Genomic DNA, 22,532 nt, shown 5'->3' with positions numbered 1-22,532 from the left:
ATATTATTATTATTATTATTATTATTATTATTATTATTATTATTATTATTATTATTATTATTATTATTATTATTATTATTATTATTATTATTATTATTACCATGGTATTTTTTTTCTGTGATTACTGATCTCCTTCTCACAGAGATGAAAGCTTGATCACTGGTTTTCCCCTATGCTAATTCATTATGCTTATTTTTTATTCTAATTTTAAAATAGAAAACAATTGCAATGAAATGTAAGACTCAGATTGTTAAAAATACGCTTTCTTTTTCGAAAACTGTATCCAACATTTCACTAAGAACGAAGATCACTAAATAACGAACGAACAAACAAATGTCTTGTACTTTTAACTCTGCTGTATTAATCCAAACTGGTGCATATTTATTGCAATCACACGGCTTGCGATGCGTCGAAGTCGAAACACAGCTGTTGAACAAAGTGTGCGAATGAGTGTTTTATTCACGTGCGAATGAGTGTTTTACGAACTTTCACTTGACGGGTACCGTACAAGTGCTTCCATTTCTCGGTATTAGTACGACTCTCAATTGAAACGTAACATAGCAGCTAACCGTGGAAATGTATACGAGCCGAAATACTGTCTGCTACACAGTAATAGATGTAGAATAATATATTACAATTACGGTAATTTTTTCCATGGTAGAAATTCATAGTAATGTGAAATACAAAAATATACATTTTTCCCTATGTCTTACAATTTGGTTGCTATGGAATTAATAATTTTGTTTCGATTTCCTCGCGGCACACCAGTGTGCCGCGGCACACCGGTTGGGAAACGCCGCTCTAAGGGATTACTGAACGCCTCTCAGACGAACCGCTCTCATTATAGCACTATATTTGCAAACTTCAACATCACCGAAACATATATATACATATATATTTCAATAATTTTATTTTCATATGCAAAGAACGGGCACTTCTGCTGCTAAGTTTATGAAAATAAGATTAAATGAAGAAACCGTCGGTTTCATACAGTGATACTAGTTTAATTATTTAATATTATGACCTAACACAACTGACATTTAGAGGTATAGTAATGAGAGTTTTTCAATATATATCTCAACCTGTAATATAGCTTATACATTATAGCAAACTGTCAGTGTGGACTTTTGCCACACACAAAAGAAAGACTATTTAATTGACAGCTAATAAATCGCTTAAAACACACATCCAATGGAATCAGCTATGCTTGTAAGAAAGAGGTCAGTAACTCTATGCGATGTTATCCGCCAGAAACGTCATGGCCTGGAATCAACCCAAGGATCATTTTCACAAAATTTCAGCACTGAGTCACCGAGCGTGTTAGAAAATATATAAGGGTGATCACAGGTGAAAAATGCTTACTATTTCATTTGAAGAAAGATTTAAGTAAGATGCCAATATTCAGTACATTTAGATAACCTTCAAAGGTTATTCTCCCGTGAATAAAAGAAAAACAGAAAGGAAAAAAAGAAAATAACAAGAGAAAGGAAATAGATTGAAAATGTACCTTCACTTCTGCTTTCCAATAGCTTCTAGAAGTTTAAGTTCACGATGTGCAAACCTCTTTAGTAATGCACTCAAGTCCTCTCTTGTGAGACGTGTTTTGATTACCAAGAAAAATATTCTTGTAGAATACCACAAAGGTTGGAATTCCCTGTGTATGCCTAGCGTAAATTTTCTTTTCACTCTCTTGTTTTGGAGTAACGCTCTATAAGAATACTTAACAAAATTTTCCTTATCACTGTCTTGCAATTATAATTAGTTAAAATACTGTATTCCAGAACTTTAAGCTCACGTTTCAGTTCAAGTTCAAGAACAAACGTTTCAGTTCAATATTGCTTGATTTCCACATCACAGACTTTTTATCCACCAACTTGCTGCTAAGGAAATTACACTAGCTCAATACAATATTTATTGGAGCTTAATTTTTTGCAATTTATTTCAGTAAAGACTGGATGCTCGCAATTATAGTTAGTAAATTTTGCTTTTTAACTTAAATTGATTGGAGGTTCTGGTAAATGAATGACATTTTTCGATAATATTTGGCAAAAGTTGCAAAACTTTTAGTCAATTTCCATTACCCCAACACTTTTCTTTCTTTTTTAAAGACACTCATAATAATGAGACAAATTAAATTGCTTTCTTCCATCTGAAATCGGTGCAAAATTCTTATCCAAAATTCTTGCCTCTTAAAATGAATTTTCCGAAGTCCTCACTAATTGTCTTTACATAGCTTGGAAAATTAGCCAAATTAACTTGCATGAAATGTAGTAGACAGACTTCCTGGCTGTATTCATAGAGTTTCAAAATACATTTTTAAAACTATAATAGAAAACACAAACTCTTTGATCCAAGTTCATGCCTTTTGGAGTGTTCTTTACAATACTCGGCCTTACCTATATACCTCCTTCGTTTAAGATACATAGAAGATAACAATTATACAAATTGTTAACTGCCTACACCAAACAACGTTCTACACTTCTATAGAACTTGAGTTTTAGAAAATCCTGTCTAGGACTCAAGGAAAAAATGTACAAAATTACGGTTTCGGAGATCTAGTAAACAGTGAGAAACCTTTCAAGTTCCGTTGCCTTCTTGGAGGTTGAATTTCATAAAACTCTTATTTATTAACTACGGTAATGAGACCATTGACAGAAAGGATTTTTATAGGATGTTGACAGAAGAGAAATGTCTCGATAATTATTAGTCAGTTTTGTCGCCTTTCTTGTGAATTGGAATAATGATTGATTCTTTCCACGCTTGTAGCAATTTTTCCTTGTTCCAGATGAGGAGAATGAGTTTGTGTATCTTGTTCCACAATTTTTCGCCTCCAGCTAAAATTAACTCAGCCGGAATTTCGTCTACACCCGGAGATTTGTGTTCCTTTAATTTCTTTATAGCGGTTTCTATTTATATTCGGTTGGGTTCTGGAATATACTGTTTTGCGGTGTGTATCTCCCTTTCTACACGCACATTAGTTTTTTTTTTTTTTTTTTTTTTTTTTTGCTGCGTGTTCAGCAAATCGTCAAATAAATCTTTCCATCTATTTAAGATGCTATCCGTATCAGTGAGAACTATACCGTCAGATTTCTTTAATATAAGCACGGGGTTGGTAGCCTTTCTTAAATTCGTTGATCCCCTTATACATGTCCCGAGTGTTTTTATTTTTACTATTATCTTCAAGTTCCTTAATTTTAGCTTTCAAAAAATCGCGTTTCTTTGTTCTAAAAGTTATGGAAGTTTCCCGCCTGATGTCTGCGAAATTTTGTGTAGTTATTTTATTCGGATTTTGTAGGCAATGCTGTTTTGCCTGTTTTCTCTTCTCTGCTAGTTTAATGCATTCCTGGTCAAACCATGGTTTGTTCCTACGTATTTTCGGGTGTCCCAATCTTTCTTTTGCTGAAATTTTAATCCTATATCTAATTTCAATCCAGGTATCCTCAACACTAGTGCATTCAGAATTTTCTAAAACCGAGAATCTATTCGAAACTTCAATCTGGTATTCCTCTCTTACCTGGCTCTCTTCTAATTTCTTTAAATTAAATCTCTCCGTTTTCGGACATTGAATATTTCCTTTATTCAACGATAATCTCTCTCTTATTATTGCTGCTACCAGGCAGTGATCAGTGTCACAATCAGCCCCTCTAAACGACCGGACATCAATTATGCTAGATTGTCTTCTTCAATCTACTAAAACGTGATCAATTTGATTATATGTTTTTCCGTGCTGTGAGGTAAAAGTGTATTTATGAACGTCGCGATGTGGGAATTTTGTACTCTTTACAATTAGGTCTTTGGATGTTGCAAAGTTCACGAGTCTAACACCTTTGTCATTACTTTCCTCATGCAGACTTTCGTTCCCTATAATGGCTTTCGTTCCCTAAAATATCTTCTCGTCCTACCTTCGCATTGAAATCCCCTAATAGAATTTCCATATGATATCGCGGGAGTTTGTCAAATATCCGTTCCACTTCTTCGTAAAAACTGTCTTTTATATCGTCATCCTTATCTTCTGTTGGGACATGTACATTTAAAACAATAATATCACACCACCGACCCTTAAAAATAATAAAATAAAGTCTGTCAGTAACAAATTCCACCCGCTTAATTGCTGGTTATATTCGTTTGTGAACGAAAAACCCTGTTCCTAATTGGTGATTCTTATTTCCTTCCCCGTAGAAGAACGTAGAATTTCCGAAATTCACAGATCCATTTCCTTCCCACCTAACTTCCTGAACTCCTACTAGGTCCATCCTGTATTTCTCTAACTCATTCGTTACGGATTTTAATGCCCCTGTCCTATAAAGAATTCTAATATTCCATGTTCCAAATTTCATGTCCATTTTCTTTTGCTGAGGTCGTGTCAAGTTATCAGTCCTTATCCGAGGCCTTTGTGAATGTTTCTGAACAAGTGACTATTTTTTCCAGGATGAGGTTGTTAGCCTTACCCAAACCCCCAAGCTGGAAGACCACTCCTAGTCGGCTGTCCGCGACTGCTTATTCAGTATATTCGCAGCTAACCTCTATATCTAGAGGCCTTCTCCTCGGTCCGCAACCTGAGGACGCACCATGCTGTGACCCTGTACGTAGATGAAATTATTGGAGATTATCAGTGCGGATTTAGACGAAATCGATCAACTATCGATCAAATATTTACCATTCGACAAATACTCCAAAAGAAGTGGGGATACAATACCCCGGTACATCAACTATTTATTGATTTTAGAAAGGGCTAGGACTCGGTTAGAAGAGAAACATACAACGATCTTACAGAACTTGGAATACCGAGAAAGCTAATTCGATTAATTAAGATATGTTTAAGTGAATCCCAAAGTAAAGTCCGGGTAGGAAAATTTTTGACCACAAGCTTTCACGTCGAAAATGGCTTGAACAAGGAGATGCGTTGTCGCCATTATTATTCAACTTTGTTCTGGGATATGCTATAGGGAAAATCAAAGATAGCAACCAGGGCCTAGAGTTTAACGGTATTCACCAGGTTATGGTATATGCTGATGATGTAAATTTAATAGGGGGTGATAGGAGAACAATAAAAAGAAATGCAGACATCTTATTAAACGCTTGCAGGGATGGGTTTAGAAGTAAATGCAGAGAAAAATAAATACATGGAAGTGCATCGGGACCGTAATACGGCAAATTATGGAGGCGTTAAAATATTAAATAATATTTTTGATAAAGTGGATACTTTCAAATATTAACAGACGAAAATCATATTCACGAAGAAATTAAATGTTGACTAAAACCAGGGAATTCGTGTTACTATTCGGTTCAAAATCTCTTGTCATCGCGAATTCTGCAAGGAATTTGAAGCTTAAAATATATAAAACGATAATTATGCCTGTTGTTCGGTATGGTTGCGAAACATGGTCGCTTACTCTGAGGGAAGAACATAGACTGAAAGTATTTGAGAACAAGATCCTAAGACGAATATCCGGACCCAAGAGGAACGGGAATGGGGAATGGCGGAAACTTTACAACGAGGAACTACATAATTTATACGGTTTACCCAAAATTGTTAGGTTCATCAAGTCTAGGAGGTTAGTTGGGCAGGTCATGTAGCTAGAATGGAAAAAAGTAGAAACGCTTTCAAAGTCTTAACTGGAAGACCAATCGGAAAACGACCATTAGGAAGACCTAGGCGCAGATGGGAGAACAATATTAAGATTTATCTCGCATAGATAGGAATACAAAGTAGAAACTGGATCCAATTGGCTAAGGATCGAAGTGAGTGGACAGCTTTTGTGAACGCGGCATTAAACTTCAGGGTTCCATAGGCCATAGAGTTAGTTAGATAGATAATGAAACCATTTACACAAACAAACTTTCAACTATATATATTGACACATTTAGGCAATCTGGAGAATGTCAAAATTCACATTCCCATTGTTATGGTCTGGTAAACGTTTCAATAAAGATTTAAGATCTCCGTATTAGTGGCATTTCGTAAAGCTCCGTCTTACCATTTTCCTAACATTAAATGAGATTAATTTTGCAAAATTGTAAATCACTAGGATCAACATATTCAGAGGTTTGGTGAACATCAAGAAAGTGTTCAGGACTCTTTCTCACACCGTAGTGGTCAATTTCTTAAACTGTCTTATCCTCGGCCTAGATTGAAAGATAAAATTTATGGACCTACATTTCAAATTCTTAACAGTTTCAGGGAATTGGTGAGAGGCGAAAGAGCTCCAATGCTCTCTTTTTCCTCTAGGTTTCGCGTTTTGGAAAACTCCATCTTATTCACAACCTGCGGTCCAAAGAGAACATTTGTACAATACTTGAAGTCCTTAGATGAAACTCTAATTTAGAGATTTGATAATGAGTGAATCAGTGAGTGAGTTAGTTTATTTACGCTTTGTATATGCGTAGTTAAATATGTGGAGCAATAATTTAAGAACAACGGTTTTCTGCATCTACATGCGTCCTACGATACACTTTACTGCGTAAAATATACACTTTGACTTCAGTTTTACTGTTGATCTTGATAAAACCAATACATAACACAGAAGAATAGCCGTCCTTCGCGCGGGGAGAATACGTTTCACTTTGTAAATAAAGGGCTGAATTTTGATTTAAACGGGATGGTAAGTGTCAGTGTTCGTCTCACCGACCCGACACTAATACTGATAATTTGGTCATTTTCGATCATTTTTAAATATCTCCCCCTCCTAAGTTGCACCGTCAAAATTAAATGATAAAAAACATTCCAGGGCTGAATCTCATCTATGTTGAAAATTTTATCTAGATCGGTCGCATGGTTCAGGAGTTATGAAGTTGCAAACATAGTCACTTTCATTCTTTCACATGTACTGTATGTATCTGAAATGTGTCAATGAAGAATATCAAATAAACCGCTAATGCGTGATACAATAGTATGGGCGAAAATAAACACAATAACAAAGTTATCTGCCAAATTTATAGGTATCGTGGATATTTTAATGCTTATTGTCTGCCTTGTGGAGTAATTTTAGGGGAAATTTCATCATTTTGGCCTGTCACTAAAGAGGTTTGTCGCTAGAATCAATATTCTATTTGGATGATAGTGCCTAATATTTGTTTCATTTTCATTCGTTTCGAATAAACTAATTTATGTTTTCTTTAACACTTGCATATTATTTACTAACTTTATTATAGCTATCAATTTCGACTTTTGTAATATACCTATATATATATACAGGGTTATTATAAATGATGGACCCATTTTTAAAATGCGTATTTATTAAAGTACAAATCCAAAATGAACAATTTTTATGCCAATGGAAAGTGGAAGTTTCAGTTTTTTTTTCAATACATTATAAATGTTTAATGTGTCCACCGTCTGCTGCAAGGCAAACATCTATGCGGTAGCTGAGCTCGTCCCACACACGAACAAGTGTATCTACTGTTACTGAGTGCACGGCAGCTGTGATACGGTTCGTCCAGAGTTATTGGTAGAGGTGGGACGTAAACAGCTTCCTTAACATAACGGAATTTTGTACGAAATGCCCACTGCACTACAATTTGTGAGTCGCTTCTTGCCAACTCAACAACGCAGAAAACCTTGTGCTCCACGGTAGCCATCTCACTCACAACTGAGAGGGAAACGAGTGGCGGCCTATTGCCACGCGAACTTTACCGGCCGCTTCGGGAACCATCATTGCCCACCGAAACTTTCAATCTTCCTCTTTCTATTGGTATAAAGATTGTTCATTTTGGATTTGTACTTTAATTACTACGAATTTTTAAAAATTGGTCCATCATTTATAATAACCCTGTATATACAGGGTGGTCCATTTTAATCTTTCCACGGAAATATCTCGAAAACATTTTAACATAAATGAACTGAACAAAAACTCAAATAGGAAATACCATAAGGCAAAGCGAATGGTGATGTCGTGGTGACTCCCAGGGCCGCTCTTCAGGGGGCCCTGGGACCCAACTTTAAGATTTTAAATGGAAACATGGGGCGAGTGACACCTCGTTCAATAGATCTTTAACAACTAAAAAGCGATGTGGCAAAATATTTTTCATATGGGTCACCGTATTCAAAATGGCCGCCAAGATGTCACCTGTATCAGATAAACGTCCAGTACCAATAATATGAAAACGGTTGAACATAAATGAACCAAACAAAATCTCAAATAGGAAAGTCATGAGGTAAATCAAATGATGTTCTCACGGTGCCCCCCAGGGCCGCCTTTCATGGGGGCCCAGGTAAAACGTAGAAATTTTAAACGAAAATATGGGTCAACTGATGCCTCGTTCGATAGATCTTCATATACTAAACAGCGTTGTGGCAAAAGGTTATTCATATTGGTCACCGTTTTTAAAATGGCCGCCAAGATATGTGCCTGTATCAGATAAAACGTCCAGTGCCACTAATATGAAAACGGTTGGAGATAAATTAACAGAATAAAACTCGTATAGGAAATCACAGAGGGTATTTATCATTCCACGCATCGAGATTAATCCAACGGAGAAAAATATTATTAAAGTATAAGTGGCATAATGCTAAAGAGGAAATCAAATTCTTAGAAAATTATCTTTCCGATCTTCCTCCGTGACTGGGTGAAGCGGGAATAAATGGTAAAATCTCAAATGAGAACCCCACTTTTACTTGCAATAGGTATGGTTTGTCTGAAACACTTGGGTGTACAAGAGACTGGTACGGTAATGAAACAATATTGAGCAGACAACTTTTGAGCGAAAAAAAAAAAACGTTTGTACACATTGTTCTAAAATTGCATTGTTCGACAAATTGGTTTCGCATTTCAGTTGATTCGTTTTTGCACAAATCATTGCCTGCAATCAAAATCGAATTTTACCTTACTAAGAATTTTACCTACTTTTTCCATTACAGACATCTTTCTCGTATAAAAACACATTTCAGATAATTTTGTTGTGTAAATACAATTTGCAAAAACTAAGGTTCTCATTTGCAATTTCACCGTTCCTTCCCGTCCCGCTTCACCCACTTACGGAGGGCGTTGGAACTATGATTTTCTAGGAATCAGATTTCCTCCTTTGCATTATGGCACTTTTACTCTAATCATCTTCTCCTCTCTTGCAACATTTTCGAGCCGTGGAATGATAAATAACCTCTGTGATTTCCTACATTTGTTTTATTCTGTTCATCCGTTATTATCTTAAACCGTTTTCACATTAGTGGTACTGGACGTTTTATTTTAGACAGACTCCATGACTTGGCGGCAATTTTGAAAACGGTGACCCATATGAACAATCTCTTGCCACAACACTGTTTAGTGTATGAAGACCTACCGAACGAAGTATCACTTGACCCATATTTTCGTTTAATATTTCTAAGTTGGGCCTTGGCCCTCATGAAAGGCGGCCCTGGGGGACACCGCGACAACATCATTTGATTTGTCCCATGACTTTCCTATTTGAGTTCTTGTTTGGTTCATTTATGTTCAACCGTTTTCATATTATTGGTACTGGACGTTTATCTGATACAGGTAACATATCTTGGCGGCCATTTTAAATACGGTGACCGATATGAAAAATCTTTTGCCACATCATGTTTTAGTTTTCAAAGATATATCGAACAAGGTATCACTTGCACCATGTTTCTATTTAAAATTTTAAAGTTGGGGCCAGGACCCTTTGAAGAGCGGCTCTGGGAGGCGCCGCGACCTTACCATTCGCTTTTTCCCATGGTATTTCCTATTTGAGTTTTTGTTCAGTTCATTTATGTTCAACCGCTTTCGAAATATTTCTGTGGAAAGATTAAAATGGGCCACCCTATACAGGGCCGGATTTAGGGGTGCAAAGGTCCATGTGCATCCCCTTCGTTGTAGATCACACTATCCAAAATCAGAAGCTAGCAGTGAAAATACCAACACTTTCCGAAACTTTCTGCCGTCTTGTTTCCGTTTTAGGCTAAAAGAAAACAGAGCTTTGTAAAAGGAAAAGGGTTTCCAAAAGGTTGAAGGAGTTGAGTTGAGTTGATTTTAGTTTAGCGTCCCTTTCAGCAGCGAGGCTATATGAGACGTGGACCTACTGATTAACGTGGAATCCGAACCACATGAGCTCCCGCCGGGAATCGAACCCGGGTCTCCCACGCCAAAGGCGCGTACAAAAGGTTGAAGGAAAAGAATTCGCCAAGCAAAACAATATAGCATTAGGGAGGAAAACAGAAGTCAGGAGGAGAGAACATTTTTTTCTGCATATCACTTAAAACTCTCTTTAAAATACTTTTCTCCGTTCTACGCATCAGTGTTGTCAGGAGTATAGAATATTGTCACATGTCACTTTGAAGAGTTTCAGTGTGATTGGTTATTTTGGTAGTTATTGGTGTACCCACTCTCAGACAATTCCGAATCCGGCCCTGTATATATATAGTGTGTCTCACCTAACTTTACGACCTGAAATCTTTACGAAATGACAAAAAATGTGGGAAACCCGTATTTTTGTTGCAGATTCTGATCCTGCGATCGAAAATACGCAACTTTTACTTAAAGTGTTTTTCGCTATCCACCTAGCTGCGCTGTAATCACAAAAAAGAGGATATATCAAATACAATATCATATTAAATATCTTATGAATCTTCAATCTTTCTATTCAAATCAAACTTCTTCAGAAATCGTATCAACCAATTCCAATTCAATAGACCAAAGTCTTTTCAAGATCAATATACACAACTCGTATCTCCTTCTCTATTCTATATACCTCGCCAAATACTCTTAATAAACTGGGAATCTTTTGTGCTCTTACCAATCCTATGCCTAAGCATTTTATCCTCAATTTCCTCAAGTCATTGTTCTGTTCAGTATTCAAAAATTAATTTTTGCTGTATGCGATATTGTTATGAATTAATTGAGTTGGTATATTATATATATATATATCTCGGTTGCCTTTCTATTTCTCATCTCGGACGTACCTCTTTAAAAGTCTAACCTACCTATTCTCATACAAATCCTTGGTATGTTCTTCCCATCTTCTCATCTCGCTGACCTTCTCATTCTTATTTTCTACTGCCAGCGTAGTGCCCGCTGTGTCCTCCGAATTTCCAGAGATATCATTTTCTTGTACAGTTATCATATTTCACAACTCATTATAATTCTTCTGTGTCTTCACATTTTCTTTTATTAAATAGCTCGATTTTCTTTCATAATTCGTTTTTAACATCCTGTATATCTTTTACCGTCTTTTCTACTAACTTATGCCCTGGGGAAGAAAATTAATTTTTTTAGAAAGAAGTTAAAATTCTATATATTTATTTTATTTTCCTTTAAAGTATTAGATATTTATAAAAAATAATATTTTATTTCTGTCTGTTCTTGTATCATTTTAAACATTTAACGTACTATAATCAGTTCAAATTCCCTCTAACTTAATGAATTATACAGTTTTTAAGAAGTGGGAGTATCATCTCCAAGAAATAAATGTTACTAAACATTTAAAAGTTTTGTTAAAGAATAACAAGTTACATTGTAAAATTGATGGGAATATAATTTGGTTTTATATACATATATTAATTTTGTAACACTGAATAATAAATATGGTATAGGAAGTTTTTGTGTAACATGTAGATTTGAAATGTGCAATAAGTTGATGCAGAGCCATTATATATATATATTCAAGGATCATCTTGCTTCAGTGGAGATTATGCTTCTATGCAGTAGTGTAGACAGCAGGTTGTTTTAGCTACTCCATAGCTGGCTTTTTACATACAAAAAATAAACCAAAAATCTTCTATCAAAATATGAAAGCATTAAAACTTGCTATATATACCTACATGGATATGTACTTACACATCACAAGGGAATCAGGTCCAATTACCAAAATTGAGAATCAGACGTAAAGTTTGTATGGTACGCTTAAGTACATGGAAAAGTTGTTAACACTGGTTTCTACATTGTAATACTTTGTTTACAATGTATACGAATCTTTTAAACAGAGAAAACCTCGAGATAGAAATCCTAAAGATTAAATAGTCCTAAATAACTACAAGTGAACTTGATTCCCTTGTGTCCCATATTACACATATACATTATTATTATTATTATTATTATTATTATTATTATTATTATTATTATTATTATTATTATTATTATTATTATTATTATTATTATTATTATTATTATTAAACTCTCAATATGCCACATTATTGATGTGTCCTCACAGTGCATGAAGTAAAAACGGAAGGTTGTAGAAATTGTACAAACAAACTATCCTTAAGGGTAAAAAATGTTAATGGTTTAAAGGTCCATTTATTTGATCTTGCATTTGTATGCGGATTAATGGTTTAAAGAATAATCCTTCGAGGAAAAGCAGAGGAAGGCGTTGTACCTGTGAACATTTTTAGAGTCTTCGAAATTTTGGTGCTAAAGCACTTTTCCCCCAATTTTTGTTGTATATTTGAAGTACCATCTCTTTGCTATCAGATAGGATGATTTTTAAACGTGTTACATAATTGCAGTATCTTATATAGGATATAATAAGAAAACATCTCTTTTGTTCACAGGTACATTATGGTCAGGTACCATTGAACAGACCCTCTTGTACCTTTGAACAAATTGATAATTACAATGTTTCTGAGGCAATAATATAAAAAGAATCCACAAATATTAATAGTTATAAATTGTAATAAAAGGTTTAGCTATACACAATTCCCCAGAATTGAAATTTTATTAATTAAATTAAAAATTGAAGAGAAGTTCTAACAAAAACTTTGAACAATAAAATTGAGCATATATAGATCCTTTAACATAACCTTATATGTTATACAATAAGCGAATATTTAAAAACTACTTAAAATTATAATTAATAACTTTATATCCTAACCTAACCTATATAAAATATATCAATTGTTTTAACTACTTACATTGTGTAGCTTTAAACAGTATTATTTGTCGTTCAAAGGTACACGGTGCATTAATGTTCATAGGTACAAGAGGGCCACCATTACGAAAAAAAAAAGTTCTTCACTAGCTTAAATATTGAACAGAAGTTAAAACTAAAAATATTACTGTATTCACCAATGATTCTACCCCAAGTTTGGACAAATAAATATCACAAGTTGCGAAAACCGAAGAGAACAAAACTCAAAAGGTAACTACAAAAAATCTTCGTTTTGGGGGTGAAAAAATTAAAAGGAACATTACTCGGCACAACACTTAGTAAACAACAGCCAAACGCATTTGTAGTGCTTTTTTTCATTTACTCTTTTAAACGAATTTTAATCACTGTACCTAGATAGCTCTGAATTCGACAAAAGCACAGGTGTTCAAAGGTACATTGTTTCAAAGGTACAACACCTTCCCCTAAGATGAAACTCAAAGATTATTATGGATTAGTGTAATAATAAATGCACAACTATGTACATACATCCAGTTAGTCAAATGAAAGTAAGAACGTGAATGATTAAGTTCAGTTTTTTAAAGTAATATTTAAAAGTGTTATTGGTATGTTTTTTAAAAAAAATTAAAGGGTATAATTTCTTTTATAATCATTCACTACTTTATGTAAATACTAAACAAGTTTAATCTACACATTAATTTACCCATGTTGAGACCAGGATATCGTTTGGGGATCAGGCCTTTATCCCCTCACCATGGCTACACTCCAGTTTCTATTTTAAGGTACAGATATACATGGGTGAAAATTTTTGAAGCAAAATACTCGTAGAAATAGTACTCGCGTAGTGGTGACAGATAGGAAGATACAAATATTACGTTTTGGCTGATGTAATTCATTGTATTCATTGTATTCAGTGGTTCCCAACCTTGTTTATCTGGCTCTACGTGAACCCTGCATACCAACGTACTTCACTTCTCTCCTTACTGCTCTTTCACCTGGGTTTTTGTGTTTTCGTATCCTACATTGAATTCTCAAATCTTTATTAGTCGCTATTATTATTATTATTATTATTATTATTATTATTATTATTATTATTATTATTATTATTATTATTATTATTATTATTACCAATTCATGTTTACTTCCACTAGAACTCCTGCGTACAATTGTAGAACAGCGTTATTTTCTACCGGCTTTGTATTGAATGGATCCACAGTTTTTACTCAATAAATATTTTGTTGTATTTTATATAATTTAACGCTCCTTTGTTACAATATTCGTAATATATGAAGTAAAAATACATATTACATATACATATTGTTAGCATCTTGCGACCCCAGATTGGGAACCACTGCCTTAGAATGTGCTATAGTTACTAAAGCCTGTGACAAACATCTTGACATTTCAGCTAAACGAATAAAATGCAAGCTCTGGCGCGACATTGCCAAGTGGTAAAGGGTCGTAGCTATGGCTAAGCAGACAAACTACGGCGCGATCAGGTGACAGGGGATAGACGTGGATGTGTACAAAATAAACGTGGCAATACCGCTGACCTCTCATTTGCTAGCAGCATTTAAAAGAAACTTGGAGCGCCGCCTTCAAATGCCAAGATGTTTGTCACGCCGTTTAATATTATTTACTAGCATAATTATAATAATATTTGCTTGAATTCTTTTTTATTTTGAACAACTAGCCAGTGGACAAAGTTTCGATGATCCATGCAAAAGCAAGTATAAAACGTCTCCTCATGAGACACATTGTGACAAGTATTATGACTGTTACGATGGACGACCTGTTCTCTTCGACTGTCCTAATGGACTAGTGTACATTGGAAAAGGAGGAAGAAGCGGACTATTTGGTGTCTGTGACTATGAATTCAATGTGGACTGTTCTGACAGACCAAAGAGAAGTAAGTGTTTAGATGTTATTTTCAAAGTTCCACTTTGTTTCATATTTATTAATATTTTGTTCTCTTCTTTTCTTCCCTTTCTCTGTCCTTTGTTATCTTCTGTGTGATCATCATTGTTATCATCATCGACGGAATCAATAGCATCAGCGCAGAAGAACAGGGAACAAGAAGATCCATGTAAAACAAAATATAGACTTGTTCCTGATGCCACTTACTGTGATCGATATTGGGAATGTATAGGAGGCCAGCCGGAACTCTTTGATTGTCCCAATGGATTGGTGTATGCGGGAAAGAACCGAGGGGTCACTGAGGGTTGTGACTATCCTTGGAGAGGAAATTATTGCGAGGGAAAGCAACTAGCTAGTAAGTGGAAATATTTCCTTTCCAAATCTCGCTTATTGCGGTAAAACTGCTTAATAAAAAATTTTATTATTCTTTCTGTACTTTAATGTACTTCCTTGCATTTTCATTTTACTGCTGCTATGCATGTCTTTCAATAATAGCTTTTTTTTTTATTAATTTCTAGTAAATATCTACTTCATTAGTAACTAAAATCTTTTATAATTGGCAAGAAATACTATTGTGTATTGCTTCAATTAATATTGTTTATGTCAGTTAATAAAGAGTTATTGAGAAAGCGCGCCGGTTTTGGATCGATTGGCAAATTTTTCTTTCTCGGTTGCCGACATTGTTTTGTGCTGTTGCTTTACCCACAAATATTCCGATTGTCGCCTTAGTCTGAATTTCTCCCATTTCTACCCATGGAACAGATTAATGTAGCGCAACGTGTGCTAATTGTGAAAACTCTTTATCAGAGTGGAGAATGTTATGCAGCATCTGTTAGACGACTTCGCGCGGTTCTAGGGCGAAATGAGGCACCGAATGAATCAACAGTTCACAGACTTATGAAAAAGTTCATTGAAACGAATTCAACAGTGAACATTAAGAAGTCCTGGGGCGTTGTCGTAGTGGTCGTTCTGAGCAAACATTGCGGTGTCAGACAGTCATAGCGAATTTGACGAACAGAGTTATTCCATGCCAGCGCAGGAGAGGATTTCATATGCCTGACGTCATTCACCATACCTGAAATCGTAATGTGTGTGAACATATTTATGAATTTTGTTAGTAAAGTTCATAATTGATGTAATAAAACAGGCTCGCTTTTTGAATAACCCTATAGTTGCATCATTTGAAGTATTAAAAACTTATCTTAAACATGCACAATCTAATATACTAATATAATGATAAGTTAAATATGTTGAAGTGTTAAATAAATGCCGTCTTAAAAACTAACATTGAACAGGCATTTCTTTTTAACCCTTTGACATTCCTTAACCCGAATAACCAGGTCTCTCAGTATCAAGTAGAAATTTCAAACATGTAGAAAACACTTACTCTTATATGATCAAAGTAACATATTACTTAAAAAGGGATGTTCATGCATGTATCAAATAATTGAGGCATTCTCATAATAAAGGACACGCCAGCTTTATTATTCCGAATACCATATATAATTTGTTGCTATAATCGAAACTATAAACCCTGTAATTTCGATTTTGAAACAGAAAGACTATGAGAGACTATCGCTTTTGTGTGATAGCATATCCAATAGTGTTTGTATGTTTGCAAACTGAGAATTGAGCTTAAATTTTGTCAATGTCTCTTGTTCTTTCAAGTATTAGTTTTGCAGCTTGACTGTTTCTAATGGTAGATTCAAATAAAGAGCTATAAACATATTAAAAGTTTAAAGTATTAAAAGCCATTCTATTTTGATTTGTGTTATCCCAAAACTATCTCCTTGCAACGGGAATCTTAGTTCGGAGACGGCTTCAATTACCAGGAACATTCTCTTCTAGCTTTGTGGTATATAACCAATATCTATTTTGTTGTATTAGATCCGTATTTATTATCACGACATTACCGTTGACTATGATCAAGCAATTGAGGAAAGAACAATTGCAACTTTACCCTATATTTTACGATAAGTGTATTCAAATCAGTGTACAAATGTTTCATTGAAATTAAAATATTCTGTCACTTGGTTAATTTGAACCATTTCCGGATTCAATAGAGAGTTAAGGGAGGAGATTGAACTTACGGATTGAATGGATTGGAAGGTTGAATGGATTGAAAAAAAAATTGCATCTCGATATCTTTTCATTTTTCCTCTACTGAAATCAGTATTGAAACCGAAAGTAGAAGTAAATTTCAACCACTTCCGGCTTCGTAGAATGTTGCGAGCTGTGATGATATGTTCTCTTGACAGCTTGAATCGTTTACTGAGAACTGCTTATCGCTATCTAATACCATTCTGTTCTATGGAAATAAATGTTGAAATCGTGAACTTTTAATTTTATTCACTTCTGGTTTGAATAGAGGATTAATAGCGGAGATGGAACTTATTCTCGGGACCTTGAATCAATTGCAAAAAACCGCATCTCGATATCTCTTACCGTTTTTGTCCTATGAAAATCAGTACTAAACCGGAAGAAGTAGCAAAGTTCAACTACTTCCAGTTTTGGTACAATATTCGGGATTGTCATGGTACGTTTCCTTGAGACGCTGGATCATTTGGAGAAAACTGCTTCTCATTATCTGTTTTCTTTTTGTTCTTTGGTGATAATCGTTGAAACCGGAAATGAATAATTGGAACCACTTCCGGTTTGAATAGAGAGTTAACGAAGATTTACCTACGTCTTCTTGGGACGCTAAATCGACTGCAAAAAAAAAAGTATCTTCATGTCTCTTACCGTTTTTGCTCTGATACTTCTCGACAGACGGACGGACTGACAAAGCCATTCTATAATTTTTCGACACTAATGTATAGCATAGTTTGGAATCTAAAAACTGCTTTAACTATGCGCGCACGATATTGTTTTGTACTCGCTCATAGGAAACATAATTCTGTGGTCATTCAAAATCAGGTTACAAATTTTATTGACATTTTCTGTAATGGTCGACGTTAAATTTCTTCTACTGCGGTGATCATCTTCAATGCTGTTTCTGCTACGCTTAAATTTAGCTACTCACTTTTTCACTATGGAATACGAGGGGACGGAGTCTCCTAGTGTCTCTACCGTGTCCATATGAATTTCCTGTGTTGTTAAGCCCTCTTTATGTAGCTATTTAATGACAGCTCGATGCTCGATTTTCTCCATGTCACAAATTTTAGTTACTTCCACTGACATATCGCCTTATAAACTCCTCACTTGAAACAATAGGAAAATGTTTACACAGTGACTACTAACGAATATAGGTAAGCAGCTAATATATACAAACTTAAAATAAATACTTCCTTCCTAGTCAGGCCACGAACTTTCCAATCCCCTCGTAGATACAGACTATGAATATGGAGTCTCCTACTTGGAGAATTTACAGCCAAAATATATCGATTCACAAATGAAGAGTAATGTTTAATCAACAATATGTAAGTGCCAAAAATTCAACAGTTCTGTAAACACAGAAACCTGGCCATAAAATCGTGGTTTACTGCTATGCAATTGCAATGCAACAAGCTAGTTCTTAGGAAGTACTTTCCAGATGTTGATGCGTTATTTTCGCATTTACATTGCTCTATGTCCACCTTTACAAGCTCGTTTCTTCTCTGAACGAACCTCCAAATAGGTTCTTCAGATTTGTCCTGTCCAGAACCGAAATATTAAAAGCTAGCTTAAGTAACCACAGGGTGATGTATTTTTCGCATTTGTTCTCCTTTCAGTCCATCCTACTGCCGCTAACGTTGGGAAGTGTTCGTTCTTCCCACGGGAAGAGTAAGTTTAATTTAAAACATTTCAAAGCTATATTTGAACCCCTTTATTTCTTTGGGATACCTATTCCCCCTTCTTAATTTCTTATTTTAATCAAAGTAAAATTACAAAATATCTGTACAAGTCAAGTACTAAGTGTGTTCAAAGAGTCTTTTCAGATGGTTCAGCCGTTATCTCCTTAAGAGGCGACACAAGAAGTCGAAAATATTATTGAAAATGGCCCCTTTACCCCGTTAGAAGTGGAATTTTTAAAAACTTCGGGATAAATGCCCACTTAGTTTTAATGAGGAGTTTAAATATCGAGTGTCACCTCCCTAAATTAAAAGACACTTGAGAACAGTGGCGACTCTAGAATTCCAAAGAGAGAAGTCACATCGATAATAGCGGTGAAACCAGTTTTGTACCCCTCCTATTCAAATTAATCCCTTCCTTCGAGTTTTCTACTGATTCTTTACTCTGAAGGCATTCTTTAAATTCTGATGTGTGTTACAAATTTACAGAAAAAATCCAGCAAATTTGACATTTCATAATCTAGTCCAGTATGTACGCTATAGAATTATTTAACTTAATTTTAAATACTTTTTCAAAGCAAAGAATTCAAATTATTTAAGAAGTGAAAAATAACTGATATTCCTCAATTGCTCAAACTGTTTCTTCAAAATAAATTTTTCAATCAATTCTAAAAAAAAAAAAAAAAAAAAAAAAAAAAAAAAAAAAAAAAATTGGTTACATGCTCAGTAACATGCATAATTATTAACAATGCAATTTGAAATAGATACAACAAACTAACTAGGGAAGTACTAGAAGTGATACGCAGGGATCTGCATGTGTTGTATATCTTTAAAAAGGACACACCGAGTACACTTCACATGTGAAATATCTCGCTTGAATGGAGCATATAGGGGACGTGGCGATCAGAACAAGACACGCTCCGAAATACCAGAAAACGTGAACAAAATAGGAAGCTATGATGTAATTGTTTTCAGACATTTTGTATATATAGGTTTAAAAGGTAGCTGAATACGAATCTGACATCAAATGTTTACAAATCAAAATGGTGGATCCAATATGGTGGACATAAATTATAAAAAGAACAAGATATGGGTCTGAAATTGAGTATATAGAGATATTCGACGTCGCTATGTATGAATTGGATACCAAAAGTGTAAAATTCAACATAATGGATCCAATATGGCGGATGAAAAGCATAACACCGCTACGAAAATGAAAGCCGGTAGGTAGAGGTGTTCATGGTCGCAGAATACGAATTCAGTGTTAAAAGTGTAAAATCCAATATGGTGGATCTAATGTGGCGGACGAAAAGTGCAAATATATATATATATATATACAGAACGAAAATATGATATTCTTACATATGTAGTAGAAAAATACCTATAGTGCATAATGGGGCAAGTAGGGACAGGTGATGTTTTACAATAAACAGTGAGCATGTTTTGCTATACAATTATGCCAAAATGAGTCACGGAGGACAGGTTTTGTAGCACACATGAAAGTTTTATGATACAATCAAATTGCAATCACAGACAATAATTTTTCCACTACCAACTCCCTCCCCTGCTTCCGAAGAGATACGTGGAGATCGGCATGTGCTATATATCGTTGAAAAGCTAGTACTGAGTACACTCTGTAACATCCAATATCATCTCGCTTGAATGGCGCCTGGAGGGTACGTTGCGATTATTTGCAGATATCATCTGAAGATCCGAACAATCACAGTGAAAAGTGTTGGAGTTTGAAACATCGTTAAGCTTCCATAACTGTTTTTCCGGTTTCACATTGTGCCATGTACACTTGTAAGCTATATGTATAACAAATATCCACTCTCTTGAGTAGCGATGGTGCCGACATCGAGACTAGTCTCGATCTCATCTCAGTCTCGTCTCTAATTCGAGACCGAGATGTGCTTTTCCAAATCGAGACGAGATCAAGACGGAGTCCAGGCTCGTCTCGATACACATACGTCCATTCTGTACTGTTGCACTTTTTGTCGTCATATTGGATTCGCCATGTTTGCACTTTTAACATTGGATTCGTACTCTGCGACCATGGAAACCTCTACCTACCTACTTTCAGTGCCATAGCAGTGTTTTGTGTATTGTCCGTCATACTGGATCTGCCAATTGGAATTTTACACTTTAGGTATCCGATTCATACATAGCGACGTCGAATATCTCCATATACTCAATTTCAGATCCATAACTTGTTTTTTTGTAAGTTGTGTCCGCCATGTTGGATCGGCCATTTTGATTTGTAAATATTTGATGTAAGATTCGTATTCAGCTACCTTTTAAACCTATGTATACAACGTCTCAAAACAATTACATCATAACTTCCTATTTTGTCCACGTTTTCTGGTATTTTGGAGCGTGCCGTGTTCTGATATTTAAATGTTCGCCACTCCCCCTACAGGCCCCATTCAAGCGAGATATTAGACATGTGAAGTGTACTCGATGTGACCTTTCCAACGATATATAACATATGCAGATCCCCGCGTACCACTTCTAGTACTTCCCTAATAAGTAATGATAAAAGTTAACTAGCCTTATTTCAAGTATATACATAATATTTATTAACTTGTAAAATAAGAACACAATAATATTTTCATGGTGCATTGAAATTCAAGTATTCGATTTCGGTCGTTTGTAAAGCAAATGAGAATTCGGTCGATCATTCATTTTCAGCATCAAGATGTAGACACAGTGTTTAATGTTGAATTTGAATCAGACGGGCTCCTACGAGGAATCGAACCCTATCCTATGCGGAAAACGGTTGCTAACAATGTATTCACTGGAAAAGCTCCAGAATATGAGTGAAATTCTTCAAGTGCAGTGGGGACGGAATTTACTCAAACTCTGTGAGTGTTCTCCGCCTTAAAATCTACTGTACATGATTTGACAATGACTTCGCATGGTTGATTTTAGAAAATTGCAGAAGTAAATCAATTTAAAATGTATTAAGAATTATTCATTCATTATCGAACTGCTTGCAAAAAACTAAAAAAGAAAAATGTTAACATACATCACAAGTGTTGTTAAATTCTGAAGTCCTGAAGTGCATTAAGAAAGCATTTTACTTTTCTTTATAATAATCTATATATGAGGTTTGTAAATAAAATACAATCCTTCGTTGAAAATACACGAGGGAGCTATGTCTCCCTTGGAACGATATGAGTCATTCTTTCTCCCGCGACTAGGAAATCTTTCTTTTCAGTTACATCCAGCTACAGTGTTCAGACTGTAGAACGCGCATAATTAGCACAGAACTGAAGTGCAAAACCCTCCCGCCCATCCCTTCTCAACTACTCACCTCTCTCCCGCTGGCCTCAAGAAGGTAGGTAGAAATTATGGACGTTGCCCTCTGCTGACGGGTTGCCAAATATTTCAGTGACATCAATCAGAGTTGCAAACTTCATACTAAAGTAGCTTAATTTTTTTCGCTCCTTTTTGTTATGCAGAAATAGTTATAGTTTATTAATTATTATTTTTTGTATAATTGGGAAGCACATGAATTTGTGACTACATTACAAATCTACTTCCACCTCAGAAACTGTTTTTGTCATACAATTTTTTCCCCTTACGACTGATTATAATTATCTCGGTGACTTATAATGTGTTAACAACATTATGAACCTTGGGCAAAACAATGAACTGGAGCCCCTACGACTAAAGTTTACACGTATCTATTATTGAGGTCCCGGGCAAGTGACTATCGGGGCCCATGCTTTCGCCTCGCCCTTTATGATATATATTTTAATCAAAATATATGACAAAAGAACCAGCTCGAACCAAGTACTACTTGAGCTCAAAGTTTTATTTTAAGCCATTCAGTCGTTGTTTACATTGATGATAGAACAGACAGCGTCAATTTCACTTTTATTTACATAAATAAGCTAACTGGAATATACATCTAGATATAGTTGGTGGAAAGGTGCCAAGAAAATAAGATTGTAGAGGATATTAGGATACTATTTCGACGAAGAGACGTTATCCTTCGGTCTATCAATGCGATACCGTTAT

The 22,532-nt window shown here is 35.2% G+C and overlaps 1 protein-coding gene and 1 long non-coding RNA gene across 3 annotated transcripts in view; both read left to right on the top strand.

Moving 5' to 3' along the window:
- LOC145690591 (protein obstructor-E-like) overlaps window positions 1-22,532 on the top strand; it is a 78,186-nt gene that overhangs the window by 46,639 nt on the left and 9,015 nt on the right. Inside the window, exon 2 of one of the 2 annotated variants that reach the window (XM_081765631.1) lies at window positions 14,513-14,728. In XM_081765631.1, coding sequence (XP_081621757.1) covers window positions 14,513-14,728 — 216 coding nt within the window. Of the gene's footprint in view, window positions 1-14,512; window positions 14,729-14,869; window positions 15,092-22,532 lie in introns of both variants that reach the window. The other variant, XM_081765630.1, reaches the window with a different exon arrangement.
- LOC145690592 (uncharacterized) lies at window positions 3,040-13,010 on the top strand. Its single transcript, XR_014132246.1, has 2 exons — window positions 3,040-9,942; window positions 10,100-13,010. It is a non-coding gene; the product is annotated as an uncharacterized LOC145690592 (long non-coding RNA).

Source organism: Thermobia domestica, chromosome 7 (assembly GCF_964235325.1).
Source record: "Thermobia domestica chromosome 7, izTheDome1.hap1.1, whole genome shotgun sequence".
Classification (NCBI taxonomy): Eukaryota; Metazoa; Arthropoda; class Insecta; order Zygentoma; family Lepismatidae; genus Thermobia; species Thermobia domestica.
The sequence above is the reverse complement of the archived record's forward strand: the minus strand, read 5'-3'. Positions and strand labels throughout refer to the sequence as shown.